This window comes from Psammomys obesus, unplaced genomic scaffold (genome assembly GCF_907164565.1).
Source record: "Psammomys obesus unplaced genomic scaffold, mPsaObe1.curated_primary_1811, whole genome shotgun sequence".
NCBI lineage: Eukaryota > Metazoa > Chordata > Mammalia > Rodentia > Muridae > Psammomys > Psammomys obesus.
Window position 1 is genome coordinate 20,740,528 of NW_026596069.1, and position 26,976 is coordinate 20,767,503.

Consider the following 26,976-nt stretch of genomic DNA (forward strand, 5'->3'; position numbering starts at 1 on the left):
GTGTGTGTGTGTGTGTGTGTGTGTGTGTGTGTGTGTGTGTGTGTGTGTATCCTTTCACCTTTTTGTGAACTCTTTAAGTTTAGTGAATAGTTTTCTTCAAGGTTTCATTAGGAACTTTGCCAGAGGCATCTTTTAGAGGCTGCTGTCTGTGTGGCTGTGGAGGCCATGGCTAACATTCCCACCCTGTAGCAGGATGGGACAGAAATGCTGAGCAGTTGTTGGCTCCTGTTTTAAAGTGTGCTTCCACTGCAGGACTCATGCTCCAAGTATAAAGAACATTGTTCTTTAAAACTTTTTGCTCCTTTTATGTATTTTGCTGTTGTTTTCTCCTTTGCAGCTAAAAATCTACCATTAGTAAACATCCACATATGTTCATAATGAAAGGACACTTAGTTTTTTTTTTTAAACGTAATTCAAATAATAGCAACAGACACATTAGAGATCACACATAAATAAATGAAAAATCTTTATGGCTTGTTAGAAAATGCTTTTTCCCCATGAGATTTCATATGTTAAAACGCACTTTAACTATAGTCTACTTTCCATGGCTCTTGAACTTATGAGGGATATTAAATATGATATTAATAAGTCCCATCATTAAAATGCATTAGAAAGCATTGAAATGCATTTATTGTTTTGTTTATCTCCAGCTTAATAATATAGACTGTAGCCATTTCTATGAATCTTTCATACCTTAGTCTGCTGTTTCTCCTGGTTGACTGCGTGTCTTCTTTCAGCCGCCCACACAGAATCTGCCTATGGGTCCTGGCGGGATGAGTCAGAGTGGCCCTCCACCCCCTCCCCGCTCTCACAGCATGCCTTCAGATGGAATGGTGGGTGGGGGCCCTCCTGCACCACACATGCAGAACCAGATGAACGGCCAGATGCCTGGTAAGTTTTTCTCCTCTAAGACATTAACACCAGAGTTGCTTAGCAACTGAAACGACATGGGGGCTCAGGGGATACTAGATTGTTGATGACAAAACTGCTTTGAATGCCCCCGAGTCCAGGAACTCTTCGAGTTTGTTAGCTACAGAGCTACGTGACCTGTATTCAGTGTTTATCAGGCCGCCCTTGGGCTTTGATGTAGCTGACACACAGCATTCCTCTGATGAACAGAACTGGCTAAATTTAGTCTGTCTGAAACTATGCAGTACAGTTGGTTTTAGGAGCTTTTCGGGGGGGAAAAGGATTGTGCATGGCCTAAGAATTGAAACCTGTTTATGAAAAAGTACCATAATGTTTATTTACCTGAAAATGATTGATTCCTCAGAAACAGGAACACTGCAAAGAACAAATGGGAACAGCATTGTTCCTGCAGTACTGGTGCATTTAGTTTCTTCTTGCAGATATTTCTGAAGCCAAATCTAGCTTCTTGTTAGTAGTATATTTATAGAGTATCATCAATGTGGGAATTGGTTTAGAAGCAGTATTAAAAGCTGAAAATCAGTATAAGTTTTCTTACGTGTTGAGCCATTCCCTGTATCCATTCGAACTTTAGGATCAGTGTAATAGTTAACTTTTTAGTCCATCTGAGTGTTTATCTAGTTACCTTTTACCAAAAAGCATATTTAAATTATTTTGTTTTTATAGCAAATATTCTATAGCATAAGTTTTGGTAAACAGTATTCCAGCTTTAATATGAGAACATTTTTACTTTCTGGAGACTAAGATTGTTTTTATTAGCCAAAAAGAAAGGAGTACCGTTCAGTTAACAATGGAGTAAATTAGCAGCCTGAAGTTAACATGTACAGCATAGTTTCCTATTTGGCTGGCTGTATCGTTGGTTGCATTGGTCCAAGGATGATGGACATAGTAAAAGAAACAGGGAGAGCACTGAGCCAAGAGACAAGGTAGCCTGGTTTAGAAGATTGGTGTGCAGCTGATAATGCAGGAGGTAAATGGTGTTTCTGTGGTTCTCCTCTGTTTCCTGCTAGGACTTGCAGCGTTGATGGCCCACACACAGCATGGAGGCGGGAAGAGAGACATAACTGCTTTCTAGTTTACAGTTAGGCTGTAGTGGAGAGAAAGCTGCTTGCCAAGTCCATTTCTGTATCTACAACATGCCGCTTTAGAACTGGACGCAGTGCTCTGGTTAGCCAGGTTAGCCGTTTGGGAGCTCTGTGACTTTCTGTGGTGGAAACTGATGAGAATTCTTATCCAACTCTCCAGATTACATTGAGACTTAAGGCCAAGGAAGCAGCCGAGAAGCATGTACCCACTGTTAGCATGACATGCTGGTTTATTTATAAAGGTCTATCTAATAGAGATGTTTTTTTATTAAAAAATTTAAATCTTATATTTAAGAGAGGCCTGTGGACCTCTCTTCTGTCTCTGGAGGGGTGCTGGGATTTCAGGGGTATGCTGCTGTGTCTGTTTTTGTTTTGTTTTATTTCTTGAGACAGGGTTTCTTTGTGTAGTCTCGGCTGTCCTGGAACTTGCTCTGTAGACCAGGCTGGCCTCAAACTCAAAGAGACCTTTCTGCCTCTGATTCCCAAGTGCTGGGATTACAGGCGTGTGCCACCACTGCTGGGTGTGTCTGGCTTTTTTATATAGATTTCAAGCAGCAGGTTTACACAGGAGTAAATACTTTCACTTGCTAAGCCATCTATCCCACACCCATAAGTAACTTCTTTCTGAGCAAAGATTATCAACTAATGAAGAGAGTTCCTAGAATTCTATAGAGCTTCTAAAATAACACCCACTGCATAATTCAAAGTATGTTTACTGTTTGATGTAGGAGAAATTAGAAGGCCAATAGTTTATATTTTCTTCTATCTGTTTTCGATTTCCCAGCATAGTTTTAATAGTTAATTTATATAATCTTAATTCCAGGGCCACTTACATTGTTTGATTTTGGCCAAATTATCTGTTAGTCAAAGCTATTTTCTTTTAATCAGATTTTATCAAAGAGAAATTTTTTTTGTTATTGTTGGTGTTTGTTTTTTTGTTAAGCCTAGAAAGTAAAATTCACATACCTGTGGATCCAAAATTAAAAGGCACACAAGTTTCTGCACCCATAGTCTCTCTGTGTGCTTAGCTCTGGGTCTGAGAAAAAAGAGGGCTCATGTAATTTCTGATTTCCTTCCTTTCCTCCTTTCCTCCTTTCCTCCTTTCCTTCCTTCCTTCCTTCCTTCCTTCCTTCCTTCCTTCTTCCTTCCTTTCTTCCCTTTTCTTTCCTCCCCTTCTCCTTCTCTTCCTTCTTCCTCTTCTTTTTTTTTTTTTTTTTTTTTTAGAAAATACCCTTTATATAAACTTTCCATTCAATCTATAGAACGCTGCCTCATCCTTTGTTAAATGAAACAATGTTGTGCCTTCATTGTATGTCTATACCGGGGGGGGGGGGGTCTGAGGAAGCCAGTGGAGGGCGTGGGATCCTCTGGGACTCTAGTTACTGGCAGTTGTGGGTGCTGGGAATCAAACCCAGGTGCTCTGGAAGATCAGTCAGTGCTCTCTCTGACCCACTGAGCTGTGCCCCCAGGCACACAGCTTTTATGGCTGTATCTAATCTGCATGCTGGGTTCTAATGAGGGAAATGAAGTTTATAGTGTTTATGGTATGTCTTTCCACAGGTGTATGTTCTTGCATATATATGTGAACCTCAAAACTTTCTACCTGGAGAATTCCTAGAGCTTAAATTATTGGATGAGAAGTGCGTTTGAAGCTGGGAGTAGTGGTGCTCGTGTGTAATCCCAGCAATTGAGAGGTGCAGGCAGTAGGTTCAGGAGTTCATGGTCATCCTTTGCTACATAGTGAACTTGAGGCCAGCCTGTGCTATAGAATAATTCTGTATGGTAAACCAAACCAAAATAAACCATTTTAAAATTCACTACTCATTGCAGATTGCTCTGTATATAAAAGCAGTACTTACTTAGATTTGCGTTCTTTCAGCAGAGTATTAAAGTGTTACTTCATAATGGTGCTGGATCAGTGTTTTGAGACAGGGTCCCATAGAACCTAGACCACACTGATTGGGTAGAGTAGCTGGCCAGCAAGACCCAGGGATTACAGGTGTGTGTTGTCCCTATGTTTTACCCATGTCTGGGGATCCAAATTCAGGTCCTCATGCCTGAGCCATGTCCCCAGCTTCTATTTTAGGTGTTTTTTTTTTTTTTTGGTTATCTTCAAATTTATTTTTTATGTAGCTAAATTTGTCCATTTATTATGGCTCTGAGCTTTCATGCATACTTGAGGCCTTCCCCCTTCCAAGATTATTTTAAAAGCTTTCATGTTTGAAATTATCTTTTATGGTTTGTTTTTCTTTTAATATTTAATTTTTTGTACAAATGAAATTAGTTTTAGTGGAAGGAATGAGATAGGGATCCAACTGGATGTTTTTTCCAAATGTACCCAGTTGTCATTGCCCTCTTTGCTGAATTCTGATGGACATAAATGTTGCCATTGTTGTTTATCATTTACTACTGTCTGTATTTGGCACATTTTTATAGTCTTGTGCTTTGTTTACCTGTTACCTGTTTGTGTCTGCTAGCACCACACTAATCACTCCTCGAGTCTTGCTGTCTTGGCAAGCTAGCGCTCCTTCCTGATTCCTCTCTAGATAGTTCCTGCATTTCCAAGATCAGTTTCCTCATCTCTAAACTGGGAAAATAACCTTATACAAGTTATCTGACTTGTACCATCTACCTTTTTAACTCTCATTTTCGATTCTGACCATTTTTCTTTGAAGGGCCTAACCATCTGCCAATGCAGGGACCTGGACCCAATCAGCTCAACATGACAAACAGCTCCATGAATATGCCTTCAAGTAGCCATGGCTCCATGGGAGGCTACAACCATTCTGTGCCATCTTCGCAGAGCATGCCTGTGCAGAGCCAGATGACGATGAGTCAAGGGCAGCCAATGGGAAATTATGGTCCCAGACCAAACATGAATATGCAACCAAATCAAGGTAACTGTGTCCTTATCACCCCTACCCCTCTTTCCCAGCGTGAGCTCCTGTGCCTGGAGTGGCCTAGTTCTCTGTCTCTCAGCTCTTCATCTAGGTGTGGGACCTTGTGGGAGTTCTCTGCATATTAGTGTGTTGGCGCTGATGTCACGCTGGTCCTGTTAAGGTAGCCATATTATTGAGATGTCCTGGGGACACCTTCCCTGGGATAGCCAGTAGATACTGTCTAACCAGTTGTCCTGGGGCTCTGGCTCTTAAACATCATTGTGTTGAGAAAGGGATGCTTTTAAAGACGGATTCCCATCATGTAGTCAAGGCTGGCCTGAACCGGTGGGAGAGCTGCCTCAGCCTCGCCTGTGCTGGGATTGCAAGCATAAGCCTCAGCTTGTCTTGAGTAGAGGGCTGTGGCCCTGTTGATTTGTTTTGGGGATTAAAGACAGTCTGTTTTAAGTGTGAAGTGAGTTGTAGTTGTGCTCTTGAGAAAACAACATTGAGTTGACGCTACCTTGAGTCGTTTTGCGTTTAGAAATTAAATTGCTCAATCTGTCTCTTCAAGCTTGTTTGCCTTTTGCACATTTTATTTGGAGTTCTGTGCTGTTGAATTGTTTCATAATGCTAGTCACTGGGTAAGCCCGCGCTTTGTTTCATTCTAGAAAACTGGGGTGTACAGTATGCCCCAGACTGGTTATTTTCACGTGCTGGGACACTGCTGATGACTTCTGAGGATTCTTCCTGTGTTTGAGGCAGGGGTGTCCTTCTGAAGGATTTGCCTTCTTTTGGGTGTTGAGGGGTTGCCTCTGCACCTCTGCTTAGCATGCTGGAGGGCACCCCATTTTATTGCTAGCCTTAGTGAAGCTGTTACCATGTTTCTCTTTTAAGTACCCTGTAAATAATAACTAAAAACCAGTAAGTGGCGCTCTGTTCTGCTAATTGCTATGTTAAAGCATCTGGCACACTGCCACCTTAAAGCTGTTTCTCATACAAAATGTAGTGAGCCTCGAATTTCATGATTAAAAAAATCAGATCACTGAAAGGCACTCAGATAAAGGAAGTGTTAAAATTACTCATGATGAAATATTATAATTTCAGACCACTAATACAGTCATAATTTTGATTAGGGTGCTCCAGTCATCTGGGACCTCTTGGATCTAGCAAGTTTCACTAAAATTTTTTGTTGTTGTTTTATCATAAATAGTTTTTTAAATAAAAATAAACTATATATTTTACCTTTTTTTCTGTTCAGACTTAAAAACATGGCAGAGATTAGAGGACAGTACATTGCAAATAGTTCTTTTTTAGAAAGCTTGAAAAATTCTAAAACATGAAAGGGAACATTTACATATTCACCTCTTAAAAATCTCTCACAGGAGCCGAAGTCCTGGGTCCAGTCTCTGGTACTGCCTTGCCCCCAAGTCTCAAATTTAATAATTATTGCTTTAGGGGGTTTTGTTTTATTTGCATTAAACATGACAAAAATCCTTGGACAAGCGCCATATTTTCATGTTTATTTTTGTATCAAAAAACACTAGATAAATGTTTAAAAGTACTTCCTGCTGTTTTCTCTTGGGGGTTGTTTGTTGTTTTGCTTTGTTAATATTTGTTTTATGTGTGTGAGTGTTTGCCTGCCTGGATGCCTGTGCAGCATGCCCGTGCCTGCTGCCTCTGGAGATCAGAAGAGGGCATCCCCTGCAGCTGGAACTAACGGACAGTTGTGAGTTAGCACGTGGATGCTGGGAACCAAATCCAGGTTCTCTGGAAGAGCCACCTCCAGCCCCTGTGTGTTCACTTTGAGATAGCGTTTCGCTGTGTACTCCAGGCTGCCTTTAACGTAAATTCCTCTTTCCTCAGCCTGGTAAATTCTGGGGTTGCAGCCATGAGCTACTATTTTCTATTAATGGGTATTAATGGGGTTTTTGAGTCATGGAAACTAAATATTAATCTTATGTTTTTGGGTCAGGAACGTAGCTCACTGGTAGAATACGTGCTCTGTACATGTAACACACATGCATTTGAGAAAAGGGAAGGAATGAAGTTTCTTGTCAAGTGACTGATAACAATGGAAAAATAACAACTCAGTTTTGAAAAGAAGCGTAATTGAATGACATTGCATCATTTACTCATATATTTGTAATGTTTAATGATATTTTTACAAACTGTTCTAGTTTTCTTGTTGGGGCTGTACACACAGTTGCAGACATACAGCATAATTCTACCACTCGGCTACACCTCACCACCCCCTCCCCGAAGTGGCAGTGGTTTTCTGAACAAGAGCACTGCAGGAGAGTCTAAATGCCTTCACTCTAGTGTCTTTTCAGCTCATCTCCCTCCCAGTTCCCTTTGCAAACTGCAGTAAGAGTTCTGCTGCCCCTCCAGTATCTCTCTACTTTGAGTGGGAATCTTTCCTTTTGTAATTTTACTGGTTCATATGAAATAAATCTAATGTGTAGATGTTTTACTCATCTTCATCTTTCAGCTTATACACTGCTGCTTATCTGCTTAGGCCACACAGTACTGCAAGGGTTTGTGTTAGGACTGTGGAATGTTTTTGGACTTTTAATTCTTTTTAAAAAAATTGAAATTAATTTTGTAAGTGAGCACATAAGGAGCTGTATCCATCATGGTGTTGTCACATCTGCACTTCATTCCGTTGTTCTAACTTGCCCACCTGCCTGGCTGTGCCCAGACCCTCTGACTGGCCCCCGTTTGCTTTCTTGGCACAAGTGCTGCGGCCCTCTCCTTCGCTGAAGGATTTTGAGCTCACTTTCACTGTCCCCTTCCTACTTGGACCTCATGAGTAAAATCTGGTTTTAAATAGTTTGTGAAAAAGTTAACACAAAAGTTAAAAGTAACAAAATCACAAAACCTTGTTGCTAAAGTATGTCATTGTAAAGAGCTGCACAAAGCTGGGTGCAGAGCCAGCTCACTAGAACCTAGGGATGTGAGGCAGCCTGAGCCACTCCATTAAAATGCAGACCCCATGATACTGACTTAGTGTATGTCAGTAAATTTGTGGTTAAATTGAACGTTAGCAGCAGCTGGCTTGAGACACTGTTAGAACAGCTTGTGTGTGATAGCACTATAATCGGTGTCCACTCTTTGAAAAAAAACAGTTTTTTTAAAACTCAGTTACTGGGCTGGAGAGATGGCTCAGAGGTTAAGTACACTGGCTGTTCTTCCAAAGGTCCTGAGTTCAATTCCCAGCTTCCACATCGTGGTTCATAACCATTCATATAGTGAGATCTGGTGCCCTCTTCTGGTGCGCATGCACACAGGCAGGCAGAATGCTGTATAAATAATAAATCTTAAAAAAACAAAAAACAAACTTGTGTCTTAAAAAAACAACAACAACTCAGTTACTGAGCTATCATTTTATCAGAAAAGTCTCCTCTGAGCTCTCTTTGAGCAGATTTTAGTGTGGCACAGCTCACAGCCCAGTATATGCTTCCCCACACTGTTGCTGTTGCCCTCATCCCTCATTCAGCCATCATGTGGAGCCTTAACTGTGAGGGCAGTGTCAGGCCTACAAGGCCTGCAGGCAGAGGTGCCGCAGAGCTGAGAGCGAAGCGGCAGGAGGCACATGTGCTCAGTGCCCCACCCTTACTGCAGAGAACAGTGCTTGGGGTCCTGGGCATCACTTAGAACTAAATGTCATGTCATAATCTGGAAAGGTGCTTAATAAGCAAAAATAAGCCAAATTAGAGCAGAAACGCCTTCTGGAAATGGCCCACAGTTACATTTGCTAGAAGCAGTGTGTTACTCATTGAGAAACATTAATTGTAGCTTTCCTAATTTAATAGAGTTTTGTTCATTAAATGTCAGGTATAAAGTGCTTCACAAATTGTTGCTTTGTGCTAAATCGCTATATCCCTAACCCAAGCTACGTATTCTGATATCCATTCCCATGGCTGTGTTCTTAGGTAGACAGGCTTCTTTCACAACAGCTCGTAACTGTGCCATACACATCCAGAGTTTTTGGGATTCAGTCAACAACAGATGTTTACCAATGAATGTCTTTATTAGTCACTGTGGTGCCTAGTTCAAACTGTAGGTAAGTTTTTAAGGTGATGCTAACTGAAATACACCCTAGCTTTGTTGCTAGATTAGTCCACAACACACCCATTTTATTTTCAGTCACCAGGAAACAAAATCCATAATCTAGTTCTTAGTCTAGTTTGTGAAGATGCCTGTGAGGCCCATGAGGAAACCAGCTTTTCTCACCTCGCTGCTATTGACAGTTTTGAGGCTGTAGCTAATTCCCTGTTGTGGCAACTATGCAGTGTTAGTAAAGAATTGTTCAGCTGTGTGTCTGTCCTCTACTCACAGGCAGCAGTAGTGTCTCTTACCTCCTTTGAGACCACCAAAAATGTCTCCAAATTTTCTGAAGACAGTTACTATAAGTACTAGAAGTTACTATAAGTAGTGGTCTGGAAAGATGGTTTGTGTCTGAAGATGTAAGTGGGTGTGCATATGTCTGTGCGCGCATGAAGGATGTTTTTAAATAACACCATTTGAGAGTCCTCACAAATTAATCAACTGTTAGCCTCTGTAAGTCCCTGAGATGGTGACAATAACAGTCACATCTGCCCGTCACTTGGCTCCTAGCCTTGGCACTGGTACAAAATTTGCTTCTTGACAGCATTCTTCTGGAGATAAGGATTCCAGTGACATAAAGTGTAGCAGTTTGGGGCTTTTTTCCATGTGTTCAATGTAGAATTGCTGTTGTGGACTGTGTAGTAAGTTATAAAATTCAAAATGGAATAATGTGGCAATGGTGAATATTTGTTTTATGTCCTTTGCAAAATTCATGAAAAATAAATCCTAGGTTAATAAGTTATGATACATCTTTGTGTGTGTCTTACCATGCTTTGTAGTATATCTGATATGAAAATGATTTATGTAAAAACAAGGAATATTTGTGAAGAATGTTTGCTATTATTTGCAGAAATGATTATCTGTAGTAGATTTAATTTACAAGCCCCTTTACTCTGTAGTATGTACATTCTTAGAATTGGTAGCCTTTGCAATTTAGCTGCTTTATTTCTATCAGTGTGTTAAGGAAAACAGTATGTGTCCTAGACAATTAGGGTTGGGGTTTTAAACTCTTCCTGTGGATCAGCCTTCAGCGGTGGTGCAGAAGTGCCTGGTCTACACAGTGCCACCCTGTCACAGTCACTCTGATTTTAGACTGATCCTGAATGATGTTAGGGTCCTGGAGGGAAGTAACAGAGAATAAAGGGAGGTGATGATTGAGCTCCTTGTGATTGGAGTGGCTGGCAGTCCCAAGAGAAAGGGCTCAGATGGCACGGTCTTGCCCAGCTGTGGCTTGTACTGGAGTTTTCTTTCTCCTGGAAGAACTTTCAAGTGAGACAGCATTTTGTTGTGATAGATTTTTGTGGGTCACCCTTCCCTGGCTATTACTGTCTCATGTTTGGCTGCAGTTTACAGATGTGGTCTAACGCACTGTTACTTCTAAGCTAGGAGTTCTTTGGACACTTTTTTATAATAAAAATAAGGCAAAGCTTTTATTTCTTGAAAATGAAATTCTACCTAGTCAGGTTGACAATAAAATTATGAGCAATAGCATTATAAATACCTTATCATATAGGAAATAAAGGTTTTAAGTTCATGAGTAGAAAGGTGGTTAAGAACACTTGCTCTTCCAGAGGACCATGGTTCAGTTCCCAGCACCCATATAGCAGCTCACAACTGTCTGTAACTCCAGTTGCAAGGGATGCAATGCCGTCTTTGGACTCTAGGCATGTACATGGTGCACATCCGTACATGCAGGCACAACACTCAAACACACAAATTTAAAAAATATTTTGCAGTAAATTCAGTGAAATTTATGAGTGTTTCATTACTTCGTGTGGCAGCGTTTGCTCTGGCTCTGTGAACTTTGCTGACCGCTACTTTTGAGAAGTGCAAGTGAAAGAATGACAGAAGGAGGTGTGCACTTTGAACTTGAGGCTTGTTCCATAGCTGTGCACTCAAGCTATCTGGTCTTGGCCTCTGGGTTCCTTGCATGGCAGAGCGTCATGGGAAATGCCTGTGAAAGCTTGAGTGGCACCTGTGGGGAGCCCAGTGCTCGCCTCCTCACCACTCTCCCTAAGCTGTCTTCTTCCTACTGTGACAGAATCATTTCCGCATTGAGGAACCTAGAGTAAGCTTTGGAAAGCTCATATTTACAATAATGAAAATTGGAGAGAACAGAATTTGAAAAAGACAGACAAAGGTAATTAGGAAGAAAATAGCTCTGAAAAAGCATTTCTTTAGATGAAACAGTTGAGGGAGGTAAAGTTTTGGGCGCACATTGTCCTGGAAAGTTAAAGGAGTCGGCTTGCTTAGATGTTTGTTTAGGTTATTAATGAGCCTTCGGCTCGCCTGAGTCCCCAGCTTTCTGGGCTTTGCTTTGCTTTCTTCAGTCACTCCATGTTAGTAAAAGGAGTGCTATGTAAGTGGGCAAGATCTCTCTCTCCCTCTCTCCCTCTCCCTCTCTCCCTCTCCCTCTCTCCCTCTCCCTCTCCCTCTCTTCCTCTCCTCCCTCTCCCCCTCTCCCTCTCTTTCTCCCCCTCTCCATCTCTCCCTCTCTCCATCTCTCCCTCTCCCTCTCCCTCTCCCTCTCCCTCTCTGTCTCTCCTTCTCTCCCAGGGCCCGCTTACCCTCTTAGGCAGCATGGGAGGAGCCGGCCACTACTGGTCACATGACAGGTCTTCACTGTGCGCTGTGGCAGTGGTGCTTTGCTTCCCCTGGGTTCTCACCCTGCAGATAGTGGAGATCTGTTTTCTGAGCCCATGCCATTTTAGTCCATTTCCTGGTAGTTTTTAGGATGGGGAGACGAAGAGCAGGTAAGAGGGTTTAGTTATGAAGAAGCGCTGCAGTCTAAAGGCTGGATAGATGCTTCGGCTGTTCCCAACACCCACATAGCAGCTCACATGTCCATAACTCTAGATCAAGGGGGATCCAGTGCCCTCCTCTGCCTCCATGGGCATTCATGCACACGGTACACATACGCACACATGCAGGTAAAACACCCATATACACAAAATTTAAAAAAAAAAATGTTTTGAAAAGCACTGTGGTTCTTTGATTTCAAGTTTATAAAGTTTGTCAAAGCTTCGGGAAAGGGAAAGGTTTTTTGTTTTTGTTTGTTTGTTTGTTTGTTTTGAATTTTTGTCCTAAAGTTAAAGTTTATAAAACCCAGCTGATCTGATCTTATGTAGGTTTCTGCTTACCACTATTGAATAAATGTCTATTAAAAGGAATGAAAGGGAAGGGCCAGAGAGATGGCTCAGGGGTTAGAAGTGCTTGCTGCTCTTATGGAAGACCTGATGTCCGTGCCTAGCATTCACACTGGGCAGCTTATGGCACCTCTAACTCCTGCTCTGGGGAGTTGGTTGACCCCTTCCCGCCTCATTGGTCTCCTGCATGCATGTGCTATGTGGAAGTCATGCACACTCACATGCATACAAATACAGAAATCTATCCTCCTTCTGCACAGAAGTGTGAAATGGAAATCCAGAAGGTGGTTCTTTTGTTGGTTTGGCTATTGGTTTGATCTGGAACATTTGGAGAGTATTTTCACAGCTTTTCTAATACTACAGTAGGATGTTTTTGTCTATAGAGAGATGGTTAGATGATATGGTGTAGAAATGCATATGTTCAGGAAGAGGTTACTTATTGTCTCCATTTTGATTTTTTAAGAGACTCTTCAGGTGAAGCTGGGGGCAACAAGCAGGACTTGGGATGTTTTCCTTCCTTGCAGATGAATTTGGGCTTGTGAGCTTTGTGCAAAGACTCATTTATACTTGATGCCAGTGTTTTTTGTTTGATTGAACATTTTGTGTATTACGGTGTGAGAAATGCTTGTCTCTAAAGATGATGGAATGTTGTGCTAGAATACCTGTGATGATGTTTTCCATGTCCTCAGGTCCCATGATGCATCAGCAGCCTCCTTCTCAGCAGTACAACATGCCACCTGGAGGTGGGCAGCATTACCAAGGACAGCAGCCCCCCATGGGAATGATGGGTCAAGTCAACCAAGGCAATCACATGATGGGCCAGAGACAGATGCCTCCCTATAGACCTCCGCAGCAGGGTGAGAGGCCATTTGGAAAATTCCTTGCTTAATGGAAATATCTGTAATTGAAAGGCTTTCAATTTTAATGAACTTTTTATCTAGGTAAATCCAGGGCTTTTTCCCCTAATATCCCCAAAGGTAGCAGGGTTTAGGGTACAGAGGGTCATGAGGTATACAGGAGTTTCCCAGCACACAGCTGCCTTTTGTCTGTTGTCGTCTAGGAAACTACTACGTCATAAAAGTTTTCTATCAAAATTTACAACAGAAAATGCCCCACCCCCAGAAGCTACTAAATACATAACCAGTAACAGGCCAGTTTTACTTGAGAGTGCTCTGGCATTAAAGTAAAAAGAAGTCAGTTTCCACAGCTTCAGCCTCTTCTTAAGGGGTTGTTTTTCTGAGTTTGTATTGTTTGATATTATGTGTATGGTTTTATATTAATTTTGTAAGTGTGACTTGTGAACCTGCTGTGTGTGTATTATATGTGGAAATAATTAAAAGTAACAGACGTGCCAAAGCATTGGAGGGGAGTCTGCAGCTGAGGAAGTAGGTCTCTCATAACATCAGCTTAGAAAGAGCATCTTTGGGACATAGAGGACAAATGATTTACATCTTGACTGGTTGTGGTTTTTCAGGCCCACCACAGCAGTACTCAGGCCAGGAAGACTATTATGGGGACCAATACAGTCATGGTGGACAAGGTCCTCCAGAAGGCATGAACCAGCAATATTACCCTGATGGTAATCTCTCCTAATGTTACCCCTCCCGTTTTCTATCCCTGCCCAGTATTAATGTAGAAGGCATTTCACAACTTTTCCATGAGGGTGAAGAAGCTACCAACTTGTTTCTTCGTTTAGAAACATTTGGGTATTGTAGAGAGCCAACAGTAAGAGTCTGTTTGTAATTAATTCAAGGTGTATTTGTATAGTCACCGTTAGTACCATCAGGAGTGGCATTCCATCATTATAGTCTTTTATCATGTGAAAGAGGATCCTCTTATGTTTAGGATTGGTCATTTGAACCCAAAACAAATGGTACTGGTTTCTTCTCCTCCTCTTCCTTTAAATCTTTAAAGAGATTTAATTCACATGCTATAAAGTTGACCCATTGGTTTGCTTTTCGACATTCTGTATAAAGAACATGGCTCTGTAGAAGAGTATATGAATATTGCATTCTTGTGAAAGAACTGTGTCTTATATGTTTGCTTTTGAGAAAAGTTATGTCCAAAGTATAGCAATAGATAGGCACTGAATCGTACTGAAGAAACAAGACTTGTATTTTGAGTTTAGTGACTTCCCCTGCCTCCTTTAAACGGGAGGGTGAATTGTGAGGTGTTGACTCTACTGGGGTGCGACACGCTAAGAAAGTACATGTGATAGTGTAGACACACAAGTAGATTTTAATATGCCTATTAAGAGTTTTTTTGTTTGAAGATTTTTTACTTTAATGTGGAACAAAAATTAAAGCATATAGAAGTGTTAAAGTAATAGGTAATATTAATAGGTAAAAATAAGATTACATAGTAATTTGCCTTATATTGAAATGGTTTGCCAAAATATTTGTCTATATCATAAAATCTTTTGTTATTTTTAATGTAAATTATATGGCAAAGAAACCTGAGGCTAATATTAGGGCCCCTTGGCTAGAAAGGAATATGTATAAATCGGCAAGAAGATGGAGTTTGGTGTGGTACAAAAGTCATTTCACCTGCTGCTTTTTCCCTGTGTCTGAAGCATAAAGGTGTGTCTGCAGAAGACACTGACTGTCACCACTGCGGTGCTGATGAAACACAGAAGGCTGGTCCTCTTGAGCCTTACACACAACAAACGGGTGTTAATAATGATGGCATGTTTCAGTAATTCTGATTAGAATTCTGAATTTTTATCTCAGGGTTTTTTTGTTTTGTTTTGTTTTGTTTTTTTGGCACAAATAGTCAGAATATTGGGTTTTTTTCCTTTCCTTATTTCTTTGTAGATATATTAAGTATTTTTTTAAATTTAGAAACATTAGTAAGACAGTATGCTTACAAAAAATTAAAAGGTGATATCTATGTGGTAAACATAAGTAATCAGAGAATAAATGATCTTTCAAGACTTTCAAGTACATCCTAAGCAATTATGTTGAACTTGATGAGGTTTTGGCCCTGATATTTTCTGATATGTGAAAATTTGTCTTATTTTAAACCTTTCTATTCATAGTAGACACATTATTTTTGTAAATATTAAAATTTAGTTATTATAATTACTTGTGCTAGTATGTTCTTAATTTAAATGTTATCATGTTTTTACAGGTGTGTATAGTGTATCTTGACATGTATAGAGTATTCTGTTTATATCAACAGTCATGTTTTCTTAGTCATATTAGTCTCTTCTCATGTCCAGACAAGCATACCCATGCCACAGGATGGGTTTCCTGTCAAGGACCAGGCAGGAAACACTGTGGTCTTTGGGCCCTGTAGTCTTGCTCTCAAAGTGTAAACCCTTAATGGCAGCAAGAGAATAGTTGCAGGCCGTGCTTAAGTGAGTGAGCGTGATTGGATCACAGTTGAACTTTTATCTCTAGCAGGCCACTGGCCCTGGTATGCTGGTTGAGCACATCTTGCCAACTCTTAAAGTAGCTGGGGGACTTTCATACTAATGCAGTGGTGGTAATATTTATTTGTAACTATAGTCCTTTCTCCTAATTAGGCATTCTCCAAACATTAGTACCGTGTTTTAACAAATGAAAACTTACTTTCTATATTTTTCTAAAGGATAAGAAACTAGTCTAGATTACAGTGAAAGTTACTGTGTCATAAAACTTCAGGTGCTCTCCAACTCAGAAAATATGAATTTTATGTACAAGATACTCTAGAAATATTTCTAAAAATGTTTAAAATGATAGCATTAACAAATACATTTTTAACTGGGCATGGTGGTGCATGCATTTAATCCCAGGACTCAGGGAGGCAGAGACAGGTGGAGTTCTGTGAGTTTGAAGCTAGCCTGGTCTACAGAGCGAGTCTAGGACAGCCAAGGCTACACAAAGAAACCCTGTCTTGAAAAACCAGGGATTGGGAGGAAAATACATCTTTACTTGAACTGCACAGGCAGGTAGATCTATGAGTTCAAGGCCAGCCTGCTCTACATATGAATTCCAGAAAAGCCAGGATGAGAGACCCTATCTTTAAAAAAAAAAAAAAATATATATATATATATATATATATATATATATATATATATATATATATATATATATATACACACACACACACATATATATGTGTATATATATACACATATGCATCTGAAAATACTGTGAAACACTTGTACTTGATGCAGTAAAATGTTAGAGTGTTAAAAACTCACTTCAGCTTTTTTTCCAGGGAAAACCTAAGCACCTCATATATTTTGTGTTGTTTATAGCATATGCTGTGGCAACAGTGAGTGACCAGCATAACAGGGGTTTGATACGATATGATAATTTACATCCTTTGTTCATTCTGATTTGACTTGAATTACTCACATGTGAGACGCCTAAATGTTCTCAATTTTCTTTTTTAAAATAGAATTTAAGGGTTTTTTTTGCCCTCAGTGAGGATGATCAAAGTTAAAGAGAACGAGTGTAACATTTCTAAAACTACTGCTCTCTGCTCTGAAAAATGTGCACGTTATCTTACTGTGAAAGCATTCACATTGGTAAATACTTGCTAATGCAATTAAAACTATTTTTATGTATTTCCATTTCTATTTCTTTTTTTTTCTTTTCTTCATTTTTATCTTAAAGTTTAATTGTAGGGTTTTCACTCAGTGGCCATTAACGTTTCTTCCTGTCTCTTGTCGAATTGATGTAGGTCATAATGATTACGGTTATCAGCAACCGTCGTATCCTGAACAAGGCTACGATAGGCCTTATGAGGAATCCTCACAACATTACTACGAAGGAGGTATCTATATACCTTCACACACACACACATGCACATCCCTCCTACAGGAATGGCAGCTCTTGCCTAGGACGGTGTCTTCCCCTGCAGAGCTCTTGTAGAGTGCCAGTTGCTGGCTGTCTGGAAAGTTACAGGCCTTCAAAACAACCTTACAAATACTTAGAATGTGTAACCACAGTGTGTCATTTCTAACAGCAGTAAAAAGACTAAAACATTTAAAATGCTTTTTTGCTTCGTGGAAATTTCCTCTTTGACCATAAATCCATTGACCCCATTTCCCTCTACCCCGTGTGTGTGTGTGTGTGTGTGTGTGTGTGTGTGTGTGTGTGTGTATGCGAATGCATGTACGTACACATACATATGTTTATTTACATCTCAGCTTAGTGCCTGTAGGGAACAGCTTGCTGATCTTGTGTAGCTAGTGTGTGCTCTGTAGCTGTCTTTAATTTTGTCTTTTTTATTTTGTTTAGCATAGTCATGATCTTAGGACTGTGATGCTCCAGTAACTGCAATGCTCGTAATGGCAGAGGCGCTGAAAGAGCTGCAGTTCAACCTTGCACAGTTGGCTTTAACTGCAGTTTGTTTGGCCGAAATCCTTCTGTTTGGTTTGAGTTTTTCTTTGTTTTGTTAACTTTTTAAAAATCAGTATGGCATTCCATTTTGTTCTTGTATTGTTGGCTGTGCATCTTAGAGGGGAAACCCAAAAACGTTCATTAGGCAGACTTCTCAGTGCTTTGTTCTCCTCTTCTCCATCTCTTCTGTAGGAAACTCGCAGTACGGCCAACAGCAAGATGCTTATCAAGGACCACCGCCACAGCAGGGGTACCCACCCCAACAACAGCAGTACCCAGGGCAGCAGGGCTACCCAGGGCAGCAGCAGGGCTACGGTGAGAGTGTCTTTATCCTGCTTTTGGACCAAAAGGATGATGGTTCTTTTGAATATACTTGTAACTTTTATTTTACATTTTAAGCATAGAGAGAGTACATGGAACACAGTGCACGTGTAGAAGTCAGGATGACTTGTAAGAGTCTCTTTTTTTCCACCATGTGCGTCCTGGAAACTGAATTTGGCTTACCAGGTTTGGTGCCAAGAGCCTTTAGCCACTGCACCAGATCCCCGGCAGCCAGCTAAAGAGTGCACATCTGTAGTCACAGCACTGGAGAGATAGGCAGCAGGGTCCCTAGGCTCTCTGGCCGGCTAACTTTACCCCGTAAACCAGCCAGTGAGAGTCTTATCTCAAAACATGAAGCAGAGATTTAGCATGAGCACGCACACTTTAAACACAGACACACACATATAGGTGTTCCCCTTAGGTGAACTAATAAACTGTCCTGAAGAAACTACAGACTAGACATGGTATCTTGTTTAATGTTAATATGACAATTTCAAACAAGAAGAATGAATTTTTAGGTCTGTTTGGCATGTATGAGCAGGAAGTAGCTTTGTATGAGCTTAGACCAATGGAAATTGATATACAAGTGACGGTCCCTATTAAAAAATGTACACTTCTTAGGGCAGAAGGAAAGATCATTCAGAATGCATAAAGGCAATGTTTGTCGTTCTCATTAAAAGCACTGCTAAGGGTGTGTGTTTACTGAATTGGTACATCATACACAGTTTAGGAGAAAGTACAGCCGCGTTTCCTGTGAAATATTCATAGTGTGTGTGCTTCCTCTGTCCAGGATTCACATGGCCCTACTTTCAACACCAAAAAGCTGATCACAACATCTGGCTCTCAATCATTTTATTTGGTTATCCATGCATTTACACATAGGCTACGTCCGCCAGCTGCACAGCACTTGCCTGTCAGTATGGCGGCACAGATGCTCTCTTTTTCATGAGCAGTTACTTTGGACCGTTGGTGTAAGTGTGTCTGTTTTCTGACACCATCTTTGTCTGTTTATGGTGAGAAGTAAGAACCCAAGCAGAAGATGAGATTCTTTTGTCCCCTTATCATGTGCATTTCCACTTTCTCTGATGTGTCATCATGTCTTTTCCCAAGGAGAAGGCTAGATATAGATGATGAGAAATAGTTGATGGATTTCTTCTGTTCCTAAAGACCTTTCTTGCCGTTCCTAAATGGAACTCCCTTTCATGACTTTGATGTCATGTCAAATAAATTTCTGTTTTAGTTGCATGAAAACAAGTTTGATGCCACTAAATGAGCTAAATATACTGACTTGAAAAAGAAAAACCATTGTCACTGGGAAAAGACAAAGTTTCTCATTAAGTTGTTTTGTTGAATAATAAGAATCCTAAAGGAAAACTTCCCACTGTGCCACTTGTCAAACTTTCTTCTAATTTGAAATGCAATAATTGAATAATCTGGGAAAATTTATTTGAATTTGAAAATTGTCTATTCTCTTCTGAGGTTCTCTGCAGTCACTGTTTTGACGGTGGTTTTAAGTGGCTGTGGGGAAGACGTTGACGTGTGCAGGCCGTCGGCCATCCACTGTCGAGCTCGCTCTTCCCAGGGGTTACTAGTTGAGCTTGTGAAGCAGCACACTTAGAAGTAGCACACTTACTTAGCAGACGGAGTTGGTCCCTCCCCGTGGGGCAGTTCAAGTGTTAGCAATGCTTGATGCTCAGAGTGTAATTTCTTCCTAAGCTGTATTTGGTTGTATTTCGTGGGGTGACTGTTTTGCCTGCATGTAAGTATGTGTACCACATGTGTGCCTGGTGTTTTAGGTGGTCAGAAGAGGGCCTGGATCCCAGGAACTGGCGCTAGAGATGGCAGCGAGCTGCCGTAGGGGTGATGAGAAACAAAGCTGAGTCCTTTGCAAGAGCAGACAGTGCTCTGAACTTCTGCTCCATATCTCAGAGTGTAACTTTTCAATACACTTTTTGCACATACAGCTTGTGGCTTTTCGAGTCATTTTTTTTTTTTAATACTGTGGAGATAAGTTTATTGATGGTACTATAACCAAAAAATTATCTTGATTATTTCAAATGTAAATTTAGTGACAGTTAGGAATGTCATTGATTCCCCCACTTTATTCAGAAATTGTCATTTGGACCTGCTTCTTGGTTATACTGGCTAACTCAAGGATGAATGCAGAGATGAACTTTGCTAGTATTATAGAGTTACTCTGTCCTGAGGCTGTCTTAACCAATTTCCAGTGTGTACACTTAGCACAGTTATTTCATTGAAGCAGTAGTCCGTTTTTGGTTGTTGTTGTTCTTTTTTTTTTTCACTTTTACTGCAACCGTTAAATTTATTTCACAGCTCACTCTGGGAACACCAAGGTGCTCAGCTGCCCTTTTTAGTTTAGATACAAGGATGTGGTAACATCTCATTTGAAATCCTTGCTGAAATTGTGGAGACTTTTCTAGCTTTACCTGAGTGTTTGTTGCGGTTAACTCTCTTGCAGGACCTTCCCAGGGCGGTCCAGGTCCTCAGTATCCTAATTATCCTCAGGGTCAAGGTCAGCAATATGGGGGCTATAGACCAGCACAGCCAGGACCACCCCAGCAACCCCAGCAGAGGCCTTACGGGTACGACCAGGTATGTCACCTACCAGCTATGGAATCGCCGCATTGTTCTTCATCTCTCTGGACTTCTGTTGTTTGTTTGTTTGTTTTACTGATTTCTTAATCAGGATTTTACTGTGTTGCTCAAATGGTTTGGAACTCATGATCCACGAGCCTCAGCAGGGGTCATCACACACAGCCCCCTTCTGTTGTTTGCTAGTCACTACCCACTCCAAATAATACTTTAAAATACTTTAGAGTGCCAGCACAGTTCAGTAACAGTTGCCCTTACTTCTGACAGCTTGAGGTAAGACACCAGCTCATTGTCCTTGGGCACACTGGCCATCAGTGTCGCTCTAGTGTCCGCCATGTTTGTTAAGAGTGCACCTGAGCTGTGCGCTCCTCCGCCCCCAGTGCATCTCACCTGGCACACTCTACCTTTGCCGTTGGGTTTCTTTACATTCATCTTCCCTGCTTAGTCTTTCCTCTTGTTTGGAATCACCAAGTGTTTTCTCTACCCTGAGATGTCAAGTGTTGAAATGTATCTTATCCTAAGATACGATTCCCTGAAACCTGGTAGTATTCACCTGGGTTTTTCTCTTTTTAATCAGAATCTTTAGACTTTCAGTGTGTGCCATGGGCACTTAATGAATGCTGTCCTCGTTCTTGCTCTGACTTGCTATAGGAATGATTTATTGGCCATGGGATGTGTCAGGTTTGTGCAGTGGATTTTCAGTGAGGACATTTTGATATATTCACCACGTGAGGGTACCAAAATGAGTTTTGAACATGGAACTGTGTGTAGTTTGTAAATTAGGGATCTGAAGCTAGTGTAGGCGATGTTACAATTTGAAGAGCAGCCCAGATGCTGCATTAACCAGCATTAGTTAATAGAAGAAATTTTCTGCCCTGTCAGACCTGCAGCCCCCTGCACCTACACCTGCAGTAAAGGCAAGAGCTCAAGAGACCTACATAGAAGGACGTGGGCACATAAGCCCTGCCCACTGCTAAGCAGGGGCGGAGTAGGAGGAGATGACAGAAACTAGGTTTTACTTTTTTTTTTTTTGTCTTATTTTTATGGGTGCTTTGCCTGCATGCATGTCTACGCACTCTGTGTGTACAATGCCTGTGAAGGTCAGAAGAGCGGACTAGGTTCCCTGGACCTGAGTTAGCAGTGGTGGGGTCGGGGGTGAGATGTGGGTGCCGGGAATTGAGCCAGGTCCTCTGGAAGAGCAGCCGGTACTCTTTAACTGCTGAGCCATCTCTCCAGCCAGAAAAGTAAGATTGGAAAGTAAGATTATTCTTGAGTAGGTACGTTACCTTAAGAAGACCTGACGAGGGAGGGCTCTCGCGAGGGAGCCTGGCTGCTAAAAGCCCTTGCGACACTAGCAGAGAAGCCGAGTTCAGTTTCCAACCCCATGTCAGGGCACTGAGCCATCTGCAGTCCCAGCTCCAAGGGATCTGACTGCCATGTGGGCTGCATTGACGTGCCTGTAGCCATACACAGATACACACGGGTATATATAATTTAAGATAAGTTCTTTAAAAACTAAAAATCTTGGGACTGGAGGCCTCAGCAGTTAGGAGCAGTGTCTGCTCTTCCAGATGTCCCAAGTTCAATTCCTAGCAACCACATGGAGGCTCACTGGGATTGGGTGCCCTCTTCTGGCCTACCGGTGCACATGCAGATAGAGCACTCATCTACATAAAATCTTTTTTTAAAAAAAAAAAAAAAGAACCTAAAAATCTGATTAGCTAACTTGATTCATTCTAAACTGTGAACTAACAATGCAAAAGGTGAGACTCTGGTTACCCACCTGTTGTCCTTGTATGCTGTACAGATAAGACAGGTGGATGCTGAGGGCTTGTAGAGTAGCTGTCTGCAGCTTCCTGCTTCAGGCATTTGGCGCATGCTCCTTTTTCTCCCTTAGAGCTCCTTAGCATTTCTCTTCTGCTTCTCTGCCTTTGCAGCTCTTCTGCATCAGGGTCCATCTGAGTTTCTGGATAGAGAGCTTAAGGTGTTGGGTATATCATTGAGCGATCCAGCTTTACACTTCATCCTACACACGGCACCTTCTCATCTCATGCTTTTTTAGTTTGTGTGTGCTGTGTATTCGTGTGTGTTCATACACTGACCGAGGCAGGCTTTAATTTGAACACAGAGCATACCAGCACCTCTGTTCTAGCTAGCCAGCTTGCTGTAGGAGGATCCTTTGTGCCTCCAGAGTTCTGGGGTTACAGGAGGGCTGCCACTGCCCGTCCAGCCTCCGGTCTGTTTATTCTTAGGGGTAGATGGTTGTCAGGCAGCTTCTGTAGTTGAGGCAGATACCTTTACAGTGGGGGAATTGAGAGCAAACACTCTTTAGGTACTCTTGGGTTCTCATCTCTGTAACCAGTCCCTGGGGCTGACAACCCCATCATCAACACATACACCCTTTGTTTTTGTTTTCTTAGGTTGAGCATTGAGTAAAGCAACAAATCTCATTAACTTTTACTTCAAAATATATCTGGTAGCTATTTAATTTTCAAAACCTTCTCTTTCTCAAGCTAGCACTATAGCTGTCACCCATTTGGTCCCTGGGTCTGCTCTTCCTGGCTTAACTGATTCCGCTCTGCCCCGTGTAGAGGCTTTTCTCCACATGGGACCTGGGGCCATCTTTTCCTAACAGTAGCGAAGTCCGATACCTTCCCTTAGTGGAGTCTTCAGTCATGAGAAGGTTTAAGAGTTACCCTTGTATTGGGCCCCAATTGAGCCGACCACTTTCCAGTTCCCTGCCGTAGGGCTCAGCACTGTGTATGTGCAGCCTGAGGTGCTGGCCTCCATGTACTTCCTCAGTCACACGGGCCTCTCGCTCTTTCTGATGGGCATCAGGCCACCTCAGAACCGTCTCCTTCCTTCTGCCTGCAGTCCCTCTCACCTGGCTTTGTTGGGAGGCTTCACTGCTGTAGTAGTGAAGGCCCACCATTGGGTTATTTGGTCTTCCTTTCTGTATTTTGAAAAAGCAAGGGATAGTGAGTGATGTCTGTAATCTGAGCCCTGGGAAGATTGAGCACAGTGGCTCATTAGTTCATCTTCTGGTACATAGTGAGTTCAAGGCCAGCCTGGGCCACATGAGACTGTCTCAGAAAACACAAACAAAATCGCTTTCTTGTGGCTTAATTTACATGTAACAACTACACGTTTAAATTGTACAGTTTAATGTATTTTAACTGTATACATCTATGGAGTCATCAACAAAACCAAAATAATGAAATATCGTCAGGCTCCAAGGTTTCTGTGCCACTGTTAAAACCCCTGATGTATCCACCCTCCCCCTAGACATCCACTGATAGGCTTCCTGTCGGCGTGTACGAGGAGAGAGTAGTTCATGCTACCTGACTTCTTTGTTTACATATTTTAAATTTGTGTAGTGTGTGTGCTATTACATTCACTTGTGTGTACACGCTCACATGTGAGCACACTAGCACCATGGCACACGTGTGGAGATCAGAGGACGCTTGCAGAAGTCACTCTTTCCTTCCAACACTGCGTCCTGACCTCGGGTCTTCAGGCCTCGATAGCGAGCTGCTGAGCCGCCCTCAGGCCCCTTTGCAGTGAGTTGTGTACGGTGTGCTTCGGTCATTAGTGCCTCACTTCACACATGCACGGGGAGTACCCACCGGTGCTGAGACTGCTCTGTTCTAATTAACCAGTAGTTAACTCATTTTGAGGCTAGCTTTCACCATATCTTGGTCTCAGACGTCTAGCCTGAAGCAATCCTCTTTGGCCTCCATGGTGGCTTGGACTACAGGCATATACCATGGCCCTCTGCTCCCTGTGAAAACCTTTTCTCATGGCCTCTCTTATTAGGATCAGAATAGATACGAGGAAGGATTAATATATATAATCCTTGTTGGAAAGGAAATCGTGATGTGGAGATATAGCGTATCCTTTCTCAGCTCATGGGTAAAGAAACTGAGTCTTAAAGAGAAGGCATAAAGGTAGCAGCAGGGTTAGCCTGAATTCAGTGTTGGGCTTAGGCTCCATCACAGTGGAACAGTGGCTGTTACCAGTGTTAATCATTTAAAAATGTTCTGATGTCTAGTTATGTATATGCATGTGGGTCTGTGTGTGTGTTTCTCACGGAACCTACATTTCATTTTGATTACACTGGCCATTAATTAAACTTTTGAGATTTACCTACTCTCTCTGCCATCCCCAACCCAACTCAAGGGTTACAGGTGTGCTACTAGGTCCAGCTTTGAAGTGTCAATCCTTCAAGTAATGTAGAATTTAAGAACCATATGTAGTTGAATATAATCCCAGGAAAGTTAGAGTGGTAATATGTAAGTATTTGTACTTACCCTGATAGGATGACATGACAAATTACATTTGTCATTTTCTGTGGTAAGCTGTTATGTAATTCTGTTTCTTAATTTTATCTTTTAGGGACAATATGGAAATTACCAGCAGTGAAAATGTCCTTACATTCCAATAGCCAGTATCTGTTAGCAGCCATATTGTCACAACCTCTGCACTGTGGACACCTCCCTGTGAAGACTCCCTCCATCCCACCTAGCTTTTGGAAAACTCTTCGCCTAAGCGGCTGCTTCATCAGCAAGCAGCCTTGTGGTTTAGTTTGTAAGGCTTTAGTGGCTACCAGATACACCCAATTTCACATTTCTACTCTAGATGGCAACATTGGACAGAAAATGCATTGGCATAAGTAATTTGCAGCGATTTCGGAACTGTGTTCCAAATGGACTGTCAGAGACTGAAAGGTGTGAACAGTGTTGTCTGTTCACGAAGGTTGAGGGGGTTTCATACTTTTCCAGATTATTTTGTAAGGGGAAGGGGGAAATGTACACTTTTTACAGCAGCAATATTTTGTATATTATGTTTATTTCATGTGATGAATATGCAAGTCGGTACACTACACACTGGGCAGAATCAGAAATCCTGTTACTGTGGAGTGTGGCAGATGCTGGTGGTTGCGGTGCTCTGTGAAGACGCAGGTGAGGGAGGACAGAAGCACACATGTCCACTGTCAGTGCTTGGAGGGAATTCGCTTCTCTTACCTACCAGCTTAGCAAGGGCACTGTGATACAGTTTTTAAGTACAAAGACTTTTTTTAAAGCCTTCCAGTTTTGTGCGTTAAAACCTTTTTGTAAAGATGATTTATAATACTGTTTTCCAGTGTAAGGCAATAATTGTGTTCCTTCTGTGAACTCTGGCAGGTTGGTGTAAATGAAGCGGGAATCCTCTCAAAGCAGCAATAACTGAAAAGGAGAAAGCCTTCGTTTTTACCTTGTTTGAGCAATCAGGGAGCTTTCTGAGTACAGTCAACACGTTGTCAACCACAGCAAAGAGGAGTCAGTGTTGATCTGCTAGTATTATTTTTTTAACATTAGCATAATTGGTTCATGGAGAGTTGTGTTTTAACTTTCTTAATTGGAAATAAGTAAAGGGGCACCTTTGTGTTCCTGTCTTCATCTTAGTTACTATAACAGCAAAAAGCTATGATGGCCATTTCTGATTTAGATTGAAAGCCTAGCGGTTGTATTTTACGGTTCCTTGTTTTTTAGCACAACATACTTAATCATTATTTGAGACAGATTGTTTTAGCTAAATTTGGGTATATTGCACTGGGCAAGAAAGCATGCACTGAGAGATTTCTAAATATCTATTTAAGCATACTTTGAAAACATCTAGCCCAAAGGTAAGTTGCTGTGTCCTCACAGCTGTCTATGTCCAGGGAATATGACAGTATAACACATTCTTTGTAAATGAATTTGTTTATGCCACTTCTAACTAGAAACAGCACAGAAGGAGTGCCGTAAATTCAAAAAAGCAAAGCATACTGCTCTCAGCATACTGTAATCAAAGGAGGGTTTCAATGTGTCTGTATGAGAGAGTGTGTGTTTTTAAGGTCAGAATATAGGGTGTTCTTCAACTTGTTCAGTAGAAAGCAGGCGTAAGTGTGAACAGATGAGGTCAGGCAGCCTCCGACTGCAGTGCTTGCAGCCTGGGCCAGGCTCCCGGCCACCGTGTGCTTCGTTGCTATTTAAAACTGTATCAACTCTAACAGAAGAATAAATTATTTGTGATTTTAATTTTCTCATTTGTTTCTTTAAATTAGATCTCTTTGACTCGTATTGTTTTGTCTGGAGACTGTACTCTGGGTTTTTATGTAAGTTAGTCCAGCACAAATAGACGATATTTGTAATCTAGGACTTGATCAAAATTCTCTTGCCATGCCCAAGTTAATTAGAATTAACTGTTCAGTAATCAGCGTGCTGTGTAGGCTGTTTGTTGCAGAATTCCTTCTCTGAAAATGAAGTCCATGAGGCTATAATCAAGATGACTGAATTAGATAAATGAGTTGAGGAGACAAAATTGTGCCGATCCCAACCTGGTGGAGATACGTTATCTTATTTGAAATGAGCTCAACTGACATTAAGAAATAATTTGTCTTGCCAACCCATCTTCTGTTGTCTTAGTCTCCTTTAATGGAAACTAAAATTGCAATTTTAATAAGCAGAATTTCCTCCAGGACTTTCTTCCTGGAGACTGGTGCATTTGCAAGGTTTAATTGTTTTATAACAGTCGTATTTCGTAA

The 26,976-nt window shown here is 41.4% G+C and overlaps 1 protein-coding gene across 4 annotated transcripts in view; it reads left to right on the forward strand.

The window, feature by feature from the left end:
- Positions 1 to 26,470, forward strand: part of Ss18 (SS18 subunit of BAF chromatin remodeling complex) — a 59,846-nt gene extending 33,376 nt beyond the window's left edge. For 2 of the 4 annotated variants that reach the window (XM_055625562.1, XM_055625564.1), the window contains 8 exons: positions 738 to 891; positions 4,688 to 4,909; positions 12,834 to 13,001; positions 13,619 to 13,723; positions 16,816 to 16,908; positions 17,670 to 17,792; positions 20,278 to 20,411; positions 24,807 to 26,470. In XM_055625562.1, the coding sequence (XP_055481537.1) occupies positions 738 to 891; positions 4,688 to 4,909; positions 12,834 to 13,001; positions 13,619 to 13,723; positions 16,816 to 16,908; positions 17,670 to 17,792; positions 20,278 to 20,411; positions 24,807 to 24,833 (1,026 nt within the window). In that variant the 3' untranslated portion in view covers positions 24,834 to 26,470. The remainder of the gene's footprint in view (positions 1 to 737; positions 892 to 4,687; positions 4,910 to 12,833; positions 13,002 to 13,618; positions 13,724 to 16,815; positions 16,909 to 17,669; positions 17,793 to 20,277; positions 20,412 to 24,806) is intronic. The other 2 variants (XM_055625563.1, XM_055625566.1) reach the window with 2 other exon arrangements.
- The last annotated feature ends 506 nt before the right edge of the window (positions 26,471 to 26,976 follow it).